This window comes from Dendrobium catenatum, unplaced genomic scaffold (assembly GCF_001605985.2).
Source record: "Dendrobium catenatum unplaced genomic scaffold, ASM160598v2 fragScaff_scaffold_1510, whole genome shotgun sequence".
Taxonomy (NCBI): Eukaryota; Viridiplantae; Streptophyta; class Magnoliopsida; order Asparagales; family Orchidaceae; genus Dendrobium; species Dendrobium catenatum.
This window is the reverse complement of record NW_021319972.1, coordinates 48,539-61,472: the sequence shown is the minus strand read 5'-3', so window position 1 is coordinate 61,472 and position 12,934 is coordinate 48,539. Positions and strand designations below refer to the sequence as shown.

Genomic DNA, 12,934 nt, shown 5'->3' with positions numbered 1-12,934 from the left:
GGATTTTATAAATCCTATAAATTCTAAAGGTTCTAAATCCTAAAAATTATTTGACAAGAAGTACGTTAAATTCTTATAAATTCTATGAGACTATTTGACAATATTATTTAGAATTAACTCATATGATATTTATATTTTAAATATGTGTTATTTATTAATTTTAATTTATCAATAAATTATAATTATTAATAATATAATAAAAAAACTAATTTAATTATTCAATAACTTAACTAATGATTTAAATAATAATTATAATGATAATTATATAATTAATTATTTAGTTATTATTTTAAAAAGTTATAATTTAATTACTATTTACATGACCAATAATTTCATTAAAATTTTAAAAATATTATTTTAATTAATTTTAATTATTAACTATACTAATAAGTATCTAATTAATCAGTAAAACATTTTATTACTAACTAATTATTTAATTAATATTTATAACCTAATTTCTTCAAATTATCTAATTAATAATTTTAATATTTCATCACTGCGGCTTTTCCTCCCTTCTCCATGCCTTCATTGCTGTTGTCACGTGAAGTAGAGTTCTGAAAGTGTAGCTTTAGTTTCTCTGCCTCCGACGACCCGTTGTTGCTGTAGGATCGGAAGTCGGCACGGGAGATCACCGCTAAGGCAATGATATCTCTTCCTTTCGCGCGCTTCTTCGGCTAAATCGGCCAAAATATCGGATTTACAAAATCTGGGATTTAGGGCAAAAATGCTAAAAATACCGTGAAGTCGAGCTTAAACTTTAGCTCAAATATTGTCTAAAGCCGGCCTAAATCTGCATCCAAACAGGCTTACTTTCTCTGTGGCCACATATTCTCAAGAGTAACGGAAGCTAACTTGCTCTCTGGACGAGGCATCTTGTTACAGTTTCAACAGTTGGGATACCCCCACCTCTCTGATTTCGGAAACCATATAGCAATCTCAGAAGGTTTACAATTTAGCTAATTCCAAACAAAGAGTAATTCTCTTAGCAAATCGATAAATTGATGAGCTCCGGCTTCCGAACCCATGTCCTTCTTGATATTGGCTCTTGCTCACTTTGCTACAGGGAGATTAGGGTTTTAGAGTAATCTAATTGGCCGCTGTTCTCCAGTGTTACATGTAAGTCTTCTTTCTCCCCCTCCCCCTTTCACTCTCTCGCTAAATAGATGGTTAGTTAATGGTTATTGATTTCAATTGGATTGTTTGCTATTCTCTATAGGTGAATCAAGCTTGTTATTGTTCTAATGAAGTTATGGGAGAGAGAAATGAAATGTAGTGTTGGAAAAACTTAGTTCGCATTGGAGAATTGATTTGGTTAAACGCTAGGAAAGCTTATCATGGAGTTGATTTTTTATTATAACGAAACTTGTACGCCTAAATATTTCATTGAACAAGCTGCCGTCTCAATAGATTGAGTTCAAGTCATATTGACTACTAGTTCTGTGCGGAGTCTGATTGTGTCCATCAATTGTGTTGCACTACTACGTCAGACTTCAATTCCTCCCTCATGCTCACTAGGGTTGCAGGGCTTCTCTTGCTTGGATTATGGTGCTTTAAATATGAATTGTTTTCCATACAATCGTACAGTGCTGTTGTGACACTTGCAGGTTCAGCATATGGATTGACATGTTCTGTCCCGATTGGAAAAAACCACAGGAAGAGGATTTGAGGAGTAAGAAGAGGATTTTTTTATCTTGCTTCGAGACATTTTTAGCCGCCGGCCCAGTTCAAAAAGTTGTCCGGATCGAGGTAGGTTATATTACGCCTATCTCAATTTTAAAAAATACAAATGTTTTGAGTATTTTCGTAAAATTTTACAGCAGGGGTTTTGAAATTTGTGTGATTTTTATTAAATGAAAAATTATGTAGACTCTGAAAAATAGTATTGTAATACGATAAAAGTCTTATAACATTATTGTAAATAATCCTTAATAATTTGATTATTTATTGAAAATAAGCATTTTTGCTTAGTAGAGAATTTATAAATTTAGATTGATTTGTGTGACCTGTTGAGCTATTGTAGCTCACTATGGTTTTACTTTTGATTTTCAGGATCTTAGAAAGGGAATGAACTTGTGGATTAGCAGTTCAGGACTGATCCAAGTTGATAGGTATTTCTTTTGTTGATTTTGTACAGTTATGATTAACTTATCATGCAGTTTTGAAGCTTTTGTATGTAGCCATGTACTATAGTATATATATGTTTTGATGAAATGAAAAAAAATCTTCTGGATATATTTATTTTTAGTATGTGGATGTTTAGTGATTCTAAAGTATGTAGTTTATTTAAAATGAATATTGGAAGAGACTCTAGAACATTCCAAAATTGGATGTTGGGATTTGTCTGTTAAAGCTCAACACGCTAGGATCTGTCCTGATTAGGTTGGGTTGTGATAGCTGCAGTGTTGTGTACCCAAGTGTTGTGACAATGTATAGTTTTCTTGGAGACAGACAGATAGCGGAGTGTTGCGGCTCCAAATCTTGGTGTTGTCGCGGTGCTAGCAAACGTAGCAAGCATTGTAGCGCTTCATACTCTGGCGCTGCAACTTTGTTAGGTAGCCAAGAGACAGAGAATTAAGCACTGCGATGCTCCAAACTTGGTGCCGATGCGCTTTAAGACGGCTGACAGTTTTTTTTTTTTTCTCATTTTTCATTAGGAGTTGTGTCCCTTGGTGGTTTTTAAAGGTTTTCTCTTTGTTTGTTCATAGAGAACTATGCAAGAGAGAATTGAGACAAGGAGAAAGTGAGATAGAAGAGATATTTGTAATACTTCTCCCAAATTTTCATAGTGAATTTCTTGACGTGGCGTGGCTTCGTGGTTTTTTTCTGGTTTCAGATTTTTTCACGTTAAATCTTGGTGTTCTTTCTTTTCGCTGCCATTTTCTCTTTTTTGTTTGTTTTGTTGCGTGGTATACTTCTCCAACATTAACCAGTTAAAATAATCTTAATTTGCCACAAAGAAAAAGTCGCCAAAGTATATGAAGATCTCACCAATCACCACATTTCCTTTGTACTAGATCATTTAAAATTGCCAAGGCTAGTCATCTTTCGTCCGAAGCAAATTAAGATTCCTGTGACTCAAGTTACTCGTTTGCCTAAAATGAAGTCATCGAAGACTTAAGTAGAATTTAGCCCCCTCCAAGTGAAGTCAACAACGATTTCACTTAAACTTGTTCAATTTTTTAACAAATAGTTAGATCTTGCTCAATATGTTAGTTGGATTGCTCAATATGTTTTTTTACTGTTGCGTTGAAGAACAAAAGAAAGAAAGGAGCATGTAATTCTACTTAAAGATTCAACGGCCTCCAAGTGAAGTCAACAACGGGAGCAAAGGGAGGCCGTTGAAGAACAAAAGAAAGAAAGGAGCATGTAAAGAAACAAGTGAAGATCGAAGAGGCTGTTTGTAGATGATTCAAGGAAGTCGGAAGATTGTGTTGTAAAATTAGAATCGGTTAATCAAGACATCATACTTGGATATTATTAAAGATTTTACAATCAATTATTACGAGATTTTAAGTGTTAGTCACTTGAGAAACTCAAATGACTTTTCATTAGTCAAATCGCTTGAGCATATAATGGTCACAATAGTTAGATATTCAAATAAACTTATTAAGGAACATCTTGATAAGATTTGTCAAAAAAATATTCTTCATTATATCAAAAGAGTTCACGTATAAAGAAAAAAAATTAAGCTGCAATTTCTAAAAGAAATTCCCTTCTCTGTTTGCAAGGAAAAATTCATGAAGGCTGCTAACTTGCAAGAGGATAAATTGAAGGCATTGGCAAGTTCTTAACCTGGCAATAAGCGACTAATCAAGAACAATCTCCTTGGAGACAAATCGATGATGAATAAAATGACAAAGATAGAATTTAGCACCTCTAGCAAATTGATTTATTTAAAGAGAGACAGCAAATGTCCTCAGAAGAACAACCTCATCCCTTAGTTTGTTCACTTATTGCCTTTGAAATTGATGGAGAATTCACTTGAAACAATATCAATACGACTAGGATTAATCCCCCATAAAATATTGGAATGTAATTCTTAATCTCATAAAAACTGTTAAAATTTTTAAGAATTGTAGTTAAGCTGTTTGATTTAAATTGCATTTTTTTAATATTGTTTACTAATTCGATATTATATTCTACATCTACAAGAAATCATTATGCTTTAATACCAAATTTAATGCCCGATCTTAGAAGCTGTGTTTTCTAATCCAAATTTATCATGAGACAAAAAATCATGCAAAGAACATTCAAATTCACTTGCCATAAACTCTTAATTTTTTAATAATTATTTTTCATTTTTTATGAAAATAAAAAATATGAAGGAAATCAATTTTGGTGAAAATAAAATATCCTTTTATTAGGAATAACAAATAAAAAATTGGAAGCAAGAAAACGAATCACTGAGTTAAAATTCATGCACTAGTTGACCATCAGATTGTTTCGAATTTGAGTAAAATCATTCACGCTTTCAAATCTTTACAAATTTAGAACAAGACAAAAGTAGAGGGAAAGTTATTTACCAAGAATAAGCATCATACTTTTACAAGGACTACGTTAATCTCTAGTTTTTCACTTGATCAAATAATTGACTCTCAAAAGTAGTGAGAATAGTACATCTTGATAAAAAAAAAATTTTCAGAGGACCAATTGATGTTTTTGCACATAACATAAACTCTTCTTTATAATTGTCGAAGTTACTAGATAGTTCCTCTTAATTAGCTCTAAGGGAAATATTGACTCCGAAAGTTGTAGAAGGGTGATCTTTAACTCGATCAAGAAAGCCACAATAAGGGTCCTGCACACAAGCCATACGAGGAGAAAACTACAATTAATTGCAACAGAAATCAAGGCCTGCTTGCATGAACAAGTTGTTGGAACCGCCAAATAAGATAAGGTCAACAATGAATATATAACTTGGAGGAAGCTAAACCGGCATCAATTTTTTATGGAAACACATTGGAAAGTTAAAACTAGAGGAAGGCAACACCACTTTGCATTTTACTAGCAAAGCTGTCGTAATTTTGTGTCAAGTCTTTGACACTAGTTGAAGGACCCGTGTGATGTAGGACTACATATGCAATGTTTAATTCACTTAGATTTTGCACAACTTATGATCAGAATAATTCTAGAATAAATCTACTAGCAAATTCAAATAACGAAATAAAGCAATTAGTGGTTATCCGCTTAGGTTTGAAATCACATGATAAGAATTTTGAAACTTCCAAAATAAATAGAAAATCAACACGATGAGTCGTAGTAGTTTTCAAACTAATCCCTAATCTAACAATGAGAATTAGGATGCATTGAGGGGCACTCAAATCCTACGATTACTAAGCTTAAGCAAGAGCAATGCGAAGAGTCCGTCGTGACTGCAATCAAACCAAGGAGAGTTTAGACTAGAAGGAATAAGATGCAAGGGAAAAGAGAAACCTTCGTTAGGGAGAGGTGGAGATCCTCCACTCGATGCCTTCGAAGTGTTCGTCGATAGCCTATACCAAATAGATCAACGTGCACTCGAAGTAATCCTCGACGGTGAGATCAACTCTTGGATTCACGTCGAAGAAAGTAGATTGTAAGATGTCTACGAAGCGGTCTTCGTCCCAAGTTATGTCGTAATTAGTTTCCGGATCCGCCGTTCATGGATGATTGACGGTAGAATGTCTATAACAATTAATACAACTCTCGAGTAGTGGCAATAACGAACTCCAAGTGCCTTCCAACAAAAGCTGAATAGTTCCTTCAAGAAATCTGAAATATTTCAGATTTTTCTCTCAAAATATGAGAGAAATTCCAACTCTCAGTGTGGGGAGGAGAGAATTAGCAGGAGCAAGAGTTATGGAAGAAAGTAAAAGTGAAATAAAGGCGGAGAGGAGATGTGACAGGGAGGGGAGAGGCGGATGACATAGAGAGGGGGCCGGCGGGATTGAGAGGGATTGGGGCTCTTATTTCTTAAATCCAATCTCTAGTTTTAGGAAATAAATTAGATCCTAGGGATGAGGAAAAATTTTGGCCAAGAGGGAGTTAAGGATTTTGAAATTGTTTCCTAAAGGATGGATTTAGATTTAGGAAATAATTAATTGAATATTGATGGGCTAAGGGGGAGGGGGCCGGCGGCATTATCAGGGGGGATTGGGATTTGGTGCCATGTGTACAAGCTTGCCTAAAATAGTTTTAGACTTAGGAAAAAAATTTAATTAACTCTATTTGAATTTGAATTCAAATATTGTTAATTTAAGAAACTTTCCTAAAATAGATTGACTAATTTAGAAAAGATTTCAAAATTCAAAATGTTTTGAATTTGAATCTCAATTCAATCCTGAATTTTGTCAATCCAATTAGGCAAGGGGAGCAAGGGGGATGAAGGATCGGCGGCAAGGAGATTGAGTCGGCGACAAGGGGCACGGGTGGGGAGTTTGGCCGGGTGTGGGTAGGAGGTAAGGTTAAGAGTTTCAGCTAGGTGAATGGGCTTGGTGGCTTGGTGAATTTTGGATTGAGGGATGAGAAAAGAAAACAACGGATGGGAAAGAAACGGGATAAATGAAGAAAACCACGACCCCGACTTATCTAGGTTGGTGGGTATTACGCCAATATTCTTCCTCTCCTAGGAAGCTCTCTCCATTAGAACTCTCAAGCTCTCAATGCTTATGCAAGAAGAAATTTTTAATAAGCAATCATTCCTTTCAATGAAACAATAAGCAAAGGGCTATATATAGCCAAGTACAATGGACTCAAAGAAAATAAAAGACTCAATTGCCCTTTGGGCTCATACATGACACATCCCAATAAAGGGGTACAAACGGAAAGACCAAAATAGCAATAAGCAAATAAAAATACATAAATAATGACATAACAAAAAGGACTCAGAAATACAAAGACTCGATCGTGGCCATAGATCGGCGGCCAGGTCTCTAATAAACCTTCCACGATCTGATGTCTCCATCACCGTGACTCATTCGTTAAGGGGCTTGGTGTATCTCTAAGGTCTCCGTTCGTGCCGCACTTTTTTGATTTATCACTTATCTTTCCCCTCTCCATAAAAAAAAAAGCCTGACACTAAGATTTTCACACTTTCTCCCTACTGAAATGTTTCTTTTCTTCCTCAATTGGTGCCCATATAGTTAATTCTTCTATTTCTACTTGGGAGAAACTTGGAGACTTGACAAATTTGCACGAAATAAAAAATGCTCGGGTTTCTTTTACAACTTTGCTAAATCTTTGCCCTTATTTCATGCAAAGTGAAGAAGAAATAACAGAAGCTATAATTATAGTAGTTCCACTTAGAAAAATTTAGTTTGGTTAAATTCTTCATGGAATTATTCTATGTATAGGTGTTTAACAAATGGGTTTCTTTTTCTACGTAGCTTTAGCAAAGATTTGTCCTTTATTGTTACCTATTCATGCCGAGTATCTGTTCCATGTTTGACAAAATTTAGCATTTATTGGTGCTTTGTAATTTTTTCTGCTACATGTTTATGGTGTATGTTTACACTGCTCCTGCTTTACATGGATCTCATCCATACTTGATTTATGCAGAAAGATTAAAAGATGATAAAAATCTCATCTAATGGACTGGTTCAAAGGAGGTCATGCCCTTGTGGTGATGATCAATGCTATATCATCACAGAAGGGGAGGAAGGACATTCAGTCTTTGAATCCATGGGATCTGGGGACCCCAACTATTTAGTGGGAGGAAGCCAGATTTGCTCAGAGGTTGCCACAAACATTCTCCCACCATATGTTGGGCAATCTTTCCATAGTGATGAAGAGGCCCTCGAGTATTATAGCAACTTTGCTCGAAATAATGGATTCTCGGTCAGGCGTGAGCGATCAAAGGGGAATCCTGAACATCCTATGGGAGTTTACAAGCGCGAGCTTGTTTGCCACCGTGCTGGACCTCCTTTGCCACGGAAAACTGATGATGTGAAGCGGCAAAGGAATAGAAAGGCCTCACGCTGTAAATGCGAGGCACAAATGGTTATAAAGAAGAATATTTCTGGAGGAGTTACTAGATGGGTGGTATTTAATTTTAACAATGATCATAATCATGAGTTGATGGATAGCAGTGAAGTGCGATATCCGCCCCATCGAAATATATTGGCAGTCGACCGGGATCAAATTCTTGCTCTTGCAAAGAGTGGCTGTACAGAGCCTCTTATATTGAGGGCTCTTGAGATGGAAAGAGGACCGAGTGCTGGTCAATTGGCATATGGTGAGAGGGATGTGAAGACATTTCTTCAAGCTTCCAAGAGCATTAATCGGGAGAGCGATGGGTCGGAGCTTCTTAAAACTTGCAGGGCAATGAAGGAGAAGAATCCTGATTTTCGTTATGATTTCTTATCAGATGAGAACAATAAGCTAGAGCATATTGCTTGGTCTTACGCTGGTTCTATCCGTGCATTTAAATTGTTTGGCGATGTTGTCGTTTTTGACACTACCTTCCATTTGAAGGCATATGATAGGCCTGTAGGAGTTTGGTTTGGGGTCGATAATTATGGACACACTATATTCTTTTGCTGTGTTATTTTGCTAGATGAAAGGCCAGAGTCATTGGCATGGTCCTTGCAGGTAAAATTCTTTTTCCCCATCCCAGAAGAATGAATATATATTACTTGTTGTTTTCACGCATTCTATGTTTCCATTATTGATGCATGTTGTGATCAGTCTTATCAAATGTGCTAGACACTCTCAAGGTAAAATCCTAGTAGCTCGTTTGAGCAAGATGAGACAATTAAACAAATAGTATTGCTTTTGAGCTAAGTTTAAGGTTTTGTTTGGGACGGTTTTTTTATTGCTTCTTAAATTAGCTTTTTAGTATAAAACTTTTAATTTTTTATTAGAAAGCTGCTTTAAGAAGCATTAAAAAAGCCGTCCCAAATGAAGCCTAAGTAGGATGAATAGTTTTTAAAGACTATTTAACAAGGATCTTCACATTATGATAAGCATAGAAAATTATTAAGTTTCAAGTTCTATTGTATTCCATGTTCAAAATTCTTTGTTAATAGATTATCTTAAACAAATATAGTAAACTACTTAAATTTGTAGCATGCTAACTTAAGGGCAATTTAATTTTCAGTATATTCTATTGGATCTTTGTCAATATTCATATGCTCTCTTTCCTGTTACGGGATTTCTAGGCTCCTATCTCTTGTTCTATATCTTAAAAATCAATTTCTTTATCCTACTACTTCAGAAGTTGAAGGTCTTCTATTTAAGATTTGTCTAATTAATTTTCAAGTATACATCCTTGTTTCTCATACTCTTGATGCTCTTTTCATATCATCTAATGCCAAATTCTCATCATGATAACTCACTTTTTTGTGTTTAAAATTTTAACAACCATCTCTTCAAATGAAGGCAAGATGTTTGTCTTGCAATCTGTTGGCGCTTGCTTAGGCACTCCTTAGTAATGGCTCTCATCTTGGAGATGTTTGTGAGGCGCAATGGCCTCGCCTTGTTTTGCTCAATCTTCCTAGACAATCAAGCCATTGATTTTAACAAAATTTGCTGTCTATAAAAATATAGGCTTTTATCCGTCTAATGGATGGAAAATTCCCACGGACAGTATTGACTGACCTAAATATGAAGCTTAAAGATGCAATCTTGACCAACTTTCCTAATGTGAAGAATGCCTTCTGTATCTGGCATGTAATATCCAAGCTACCAAGCTGGTTTTCTGCTTTGCTCGGTGCTGAATTTGATAGATTTAGAATTGAGTTCCAGAGGATATGTGATTTAGAGACTATGGAGGACTTTGAGGATCAATGGGCTAATATGATCATGGACTTTGGACTTGGGGAAGATAAGCATGTATCCCTTCTATATTCTAACAGGTTCTACTGGGCATTACCATACTTGCAAGGTTGGTTTTTTGGTGGTTTGTTGACAGTCGGTCATTCCTTGTCTATTCAATCTTTTTTTAAAGGATTCCTGCACTCACAGACCCGTCTGAAGGATTTCATAGAACAGGTAAACAACTTTTAGGCTTCGTTTGGGATGGCTTTCTTTCTGCTTCTTAAAGCAGCTTCCTAGCACACAAATTTTAATATTTGTACTAAGAAATTGCTTTAAGAAGCAATAAGAAAGCCGCCCCAAATGAAACCTTAAGGATTATTTAGCTTCTTAATTTGCATTATTTCATTATTCTCCCTGAAATCATCAAAGTTTAGGGATTGCTTCTATCCTTAGGTGGGTGTTGCAGTTGATTTCCAGAATCAAGCAGGAGAAGAAGCAACAACACGAGAAAGTCAACATTCTGTCAATCTTAAAACCTGCATGCCGATTGAAGAACATGCTTCAACAATTCTTACACGCTATGCCTTCGACATGTTTCAGAAGGAAATAATGGCATCAGCACAATATGCAGTATATGAAACAGCACCTGAGAATTACCTTGTAAGGCACCATCTGAAGTCTGATGGAGGGCATTTTGTCAGCTGCGTACCTTCCGACGAAGACCTTCACTGCAGCTGCAAAGGATTTGAAACGAATGGCATATTATGCAGACATGCTCTTCGTGTTCTTTCATTGAAGAACTGTTTCTTTATTCCTGACAAGTATTTGTTGATTCGCTGGCGACGAGAAAGCTCTCTGTTTCCCAAAAGCAGCAGCAATAAGTATCGGTCGCAAGCGCTGCGATCTCTCGCCTCGATTATAATCCAGGAATCCGCATTAACAAAGGATCGATTCGATTATGTGGAGTGGCATCTGAGCAGACTTCTCAGCCATGTTAGGGACATGCCAGCCTTAGATGTGGCTGCATCAGATGTGGAGCAAAGTTCATGTTTTCAAGATGTTGTAGATATTGCCACTGCGCCATCAATCAGTAGAGGGAGACCAAGAAAAGTTAAACAATTTGTCAAGCCAGGAAAGCAATCTTCATCGTAGAGCTGCTTATATTCCTCTCTTTCAATGCTGCTGTTCTTCGCTTATGGAAATTCTCTGTTTCTGCTGATGATTAGCATTTTTAACTAGTGGGGATCATAGTGTGATGTGAGAATGGCACCTTGGTGCTCCATTGTTCTCTGAAATTGTATTTCATTGTATATATGTTTGTTACTTTGCTTGCCATGTAAATAGTTATTTGACTATTATTTTTTTACTACTTTCAAACAAAATTTTGTACTATGAGATCTAATTTTGCTCGCCAATCTTTAGAAAACTTTGCACTCTTGCTTCCATGGCTCCCTCAAGAGAGATTATTACGTGCGGTGTTCGGACCGTCTGGAAATGAATCCGGATGCGTCATGTCACCCAGATGCACTGGGCCCGGGTGATGTAACACGTCTGAATTGGCCTCCGGACAAATTCACACGCCGCACTTAATAATTTTCCCTGCCTTAAACGCCCCCAGATCATCACATGGTAGAGCGGACTGTCGGTATGGTTTTCTTATTTCTTATGGTGAGGCAGCACCAATGGTAGTTCGTTTGAAATAACTTCTTTTATTTGCTTGCCTGAGTTCTTTAAAAGTTATTTGATGATGAGCCAAATTTTGTTTTCTCGAAAATAAAGCTTTGCTTATACTCTATATGAAAATGATAGAACTCTCTCAAAGCAAACCAAAGATATATTTAGATTCAAAGTCCCACAAGGCCTTCGCAACAAAAATGTTCCAAACAATCAGGCGAGAGAATTCGCTCCATGATGAATATAACACATGAATGAGAATGTGGCCTTTCTATTATGGATAAAAGTCCAAAATAATCTTCTGATTATCTACTAATTCAGTCTTAAAATATTACATTTCTTCAATTTAATTCATAGATTATATAAAATTGGCCTCGAAAGATTTGTTGGAGATTTGAAATTGGATCAATATTATTCAATGGATGGACAAAATTAATCTCATAAATCCTATCAATTTTTGAAAGAATTATTTTGTGCGGTCATGAACTGTGTCCGGAGACAAATCAAAGCGTGTCACGTCACTTTTTTTCTGTGTGCCAGTATTGTGCACCGGTGACGTAGCGTGTTCTGATTTACCTCCAAACAGTTCGGTGACTGCACATAATAATTTCTCTTTTCGAGAGAATATTTTGAATCAATTTTATATAGTAAGTAGACTAAATAAAAAAAAAAAAGAAAATTTAAGACTAACTTATCAATATCCGAAAAATTAAAGAATTATTTTGAAATATATGATTACATGGAAACCGGCCATCATTATCAACATGGATTGCCAGGCAAATGCAACATACCTGTAGCACTTAATGTGTAATAATGAGCTACAACCATACAAATTAAGGCTTCGTTTGGGACGACTTTTTTATTGCTTTCTAAAACGAAATTTTAATATAAATTTATTTATTTTTGTACTAAAACTCCGTTTTAAAAAGCAATGAAAAAGCCGTCCCAAACGAAGCTAAGTTTCTTTTGACCATCCGCCAAAATAATATGTAAAGCATTTGTTCTATTTACATTTCCAACAGCGAACCAAACGGCAAAAAAGAAATCGAAGGCCATCTTGAAGTGATCAAAAAGTGCGTTCAAATTCAGATTTCATCTGAGATTATTTTCTTACTGTTTTTATTAATTTTTTTACTGAATGCTCACTGCGATGAATTACAGATTGATTACTACCTGTCCGTTTGTAAACTTACTGGGGAACAATTGAAGTTTTATAAAGTTAGTCGTAAACTTAAGCTTCGTTTGACTTTTTTATTGCTTTATGAAGCTACTTTTTAGTACAAAGTTTTTAATTTTTGAACTAAAAAGTTGCTTTAAGAAGAAATAAGAAAGCCGCCCCAAACAAAGCCTTACTGTGGAGAAAACGACTTCGCTGTTATTACTGTAAAAGCAGCTTTTCATCATAGAATTTCTAAAAAAAATTATAAGAAAGTTATAGCCAAGCAAAACTTATGATGTTGTCTGAAAAGTAAACCAGCTAAAAAGCTGTCCCAAACAAATCCTTAATTTGAGAAGGAAATTTTTT

At 35.6% G+C, this 12,934-nt stretch overlaps 1 protein-coding gene across 6 annotated transcripts; it reads left to right on the top strand.

Annotated features, from left to right (window-relative positions):
- The first annotated feature begins 505 nt into the window (after positions 1 to 505).
- On the top strand, positions 506 to 11,127 carry LOC110115041 (protein FAR1-RELATED SEQUENCE 11). 6 transcript variants are annotated; one of them, XM_028700402.1, is made up of 7 exons: positions 506 to 943; positions 1,064 to 1,116; positions 1,605 to 1,746; positions 2,050 to 2,108; positions 7,537 to 8,568; positions 9,526 to 9,969; positions 10,189 to 11,127. In XM_028700402.1, the coding sequence occupies exons 5-7, from the start codon at positions 7,549 to 7,551 to the stop codon at positions 10,885 to 10,887; spliced, it is 2,163 nt and encodes a 720-aa protein (XP_028556235.1). In that variant the 5' UTR covers positions 506 to 943; positions 1,064 to 1,116; positions 1,605 to 1,746; positions 2,050 to 2,108; positions 7,537 to 7,548; the 3' UTR covers positions 10,888 to 11,127. The 6 variants fall into 6 exon arrangements, with proteins under 6 accessions (XP_028556235.1, XP_028556233.1, XP_028556234.1 ...); XM_028700400.1 differs by having other exon boundaries at positions 1,217 to 1,746; XM_028700401.1 differs by having other exon boundaries at positions 506 to 973.
- The last annotated feature ends 1,807 nt before the right edge of the window (positions 11,128 to 12,934 follow it).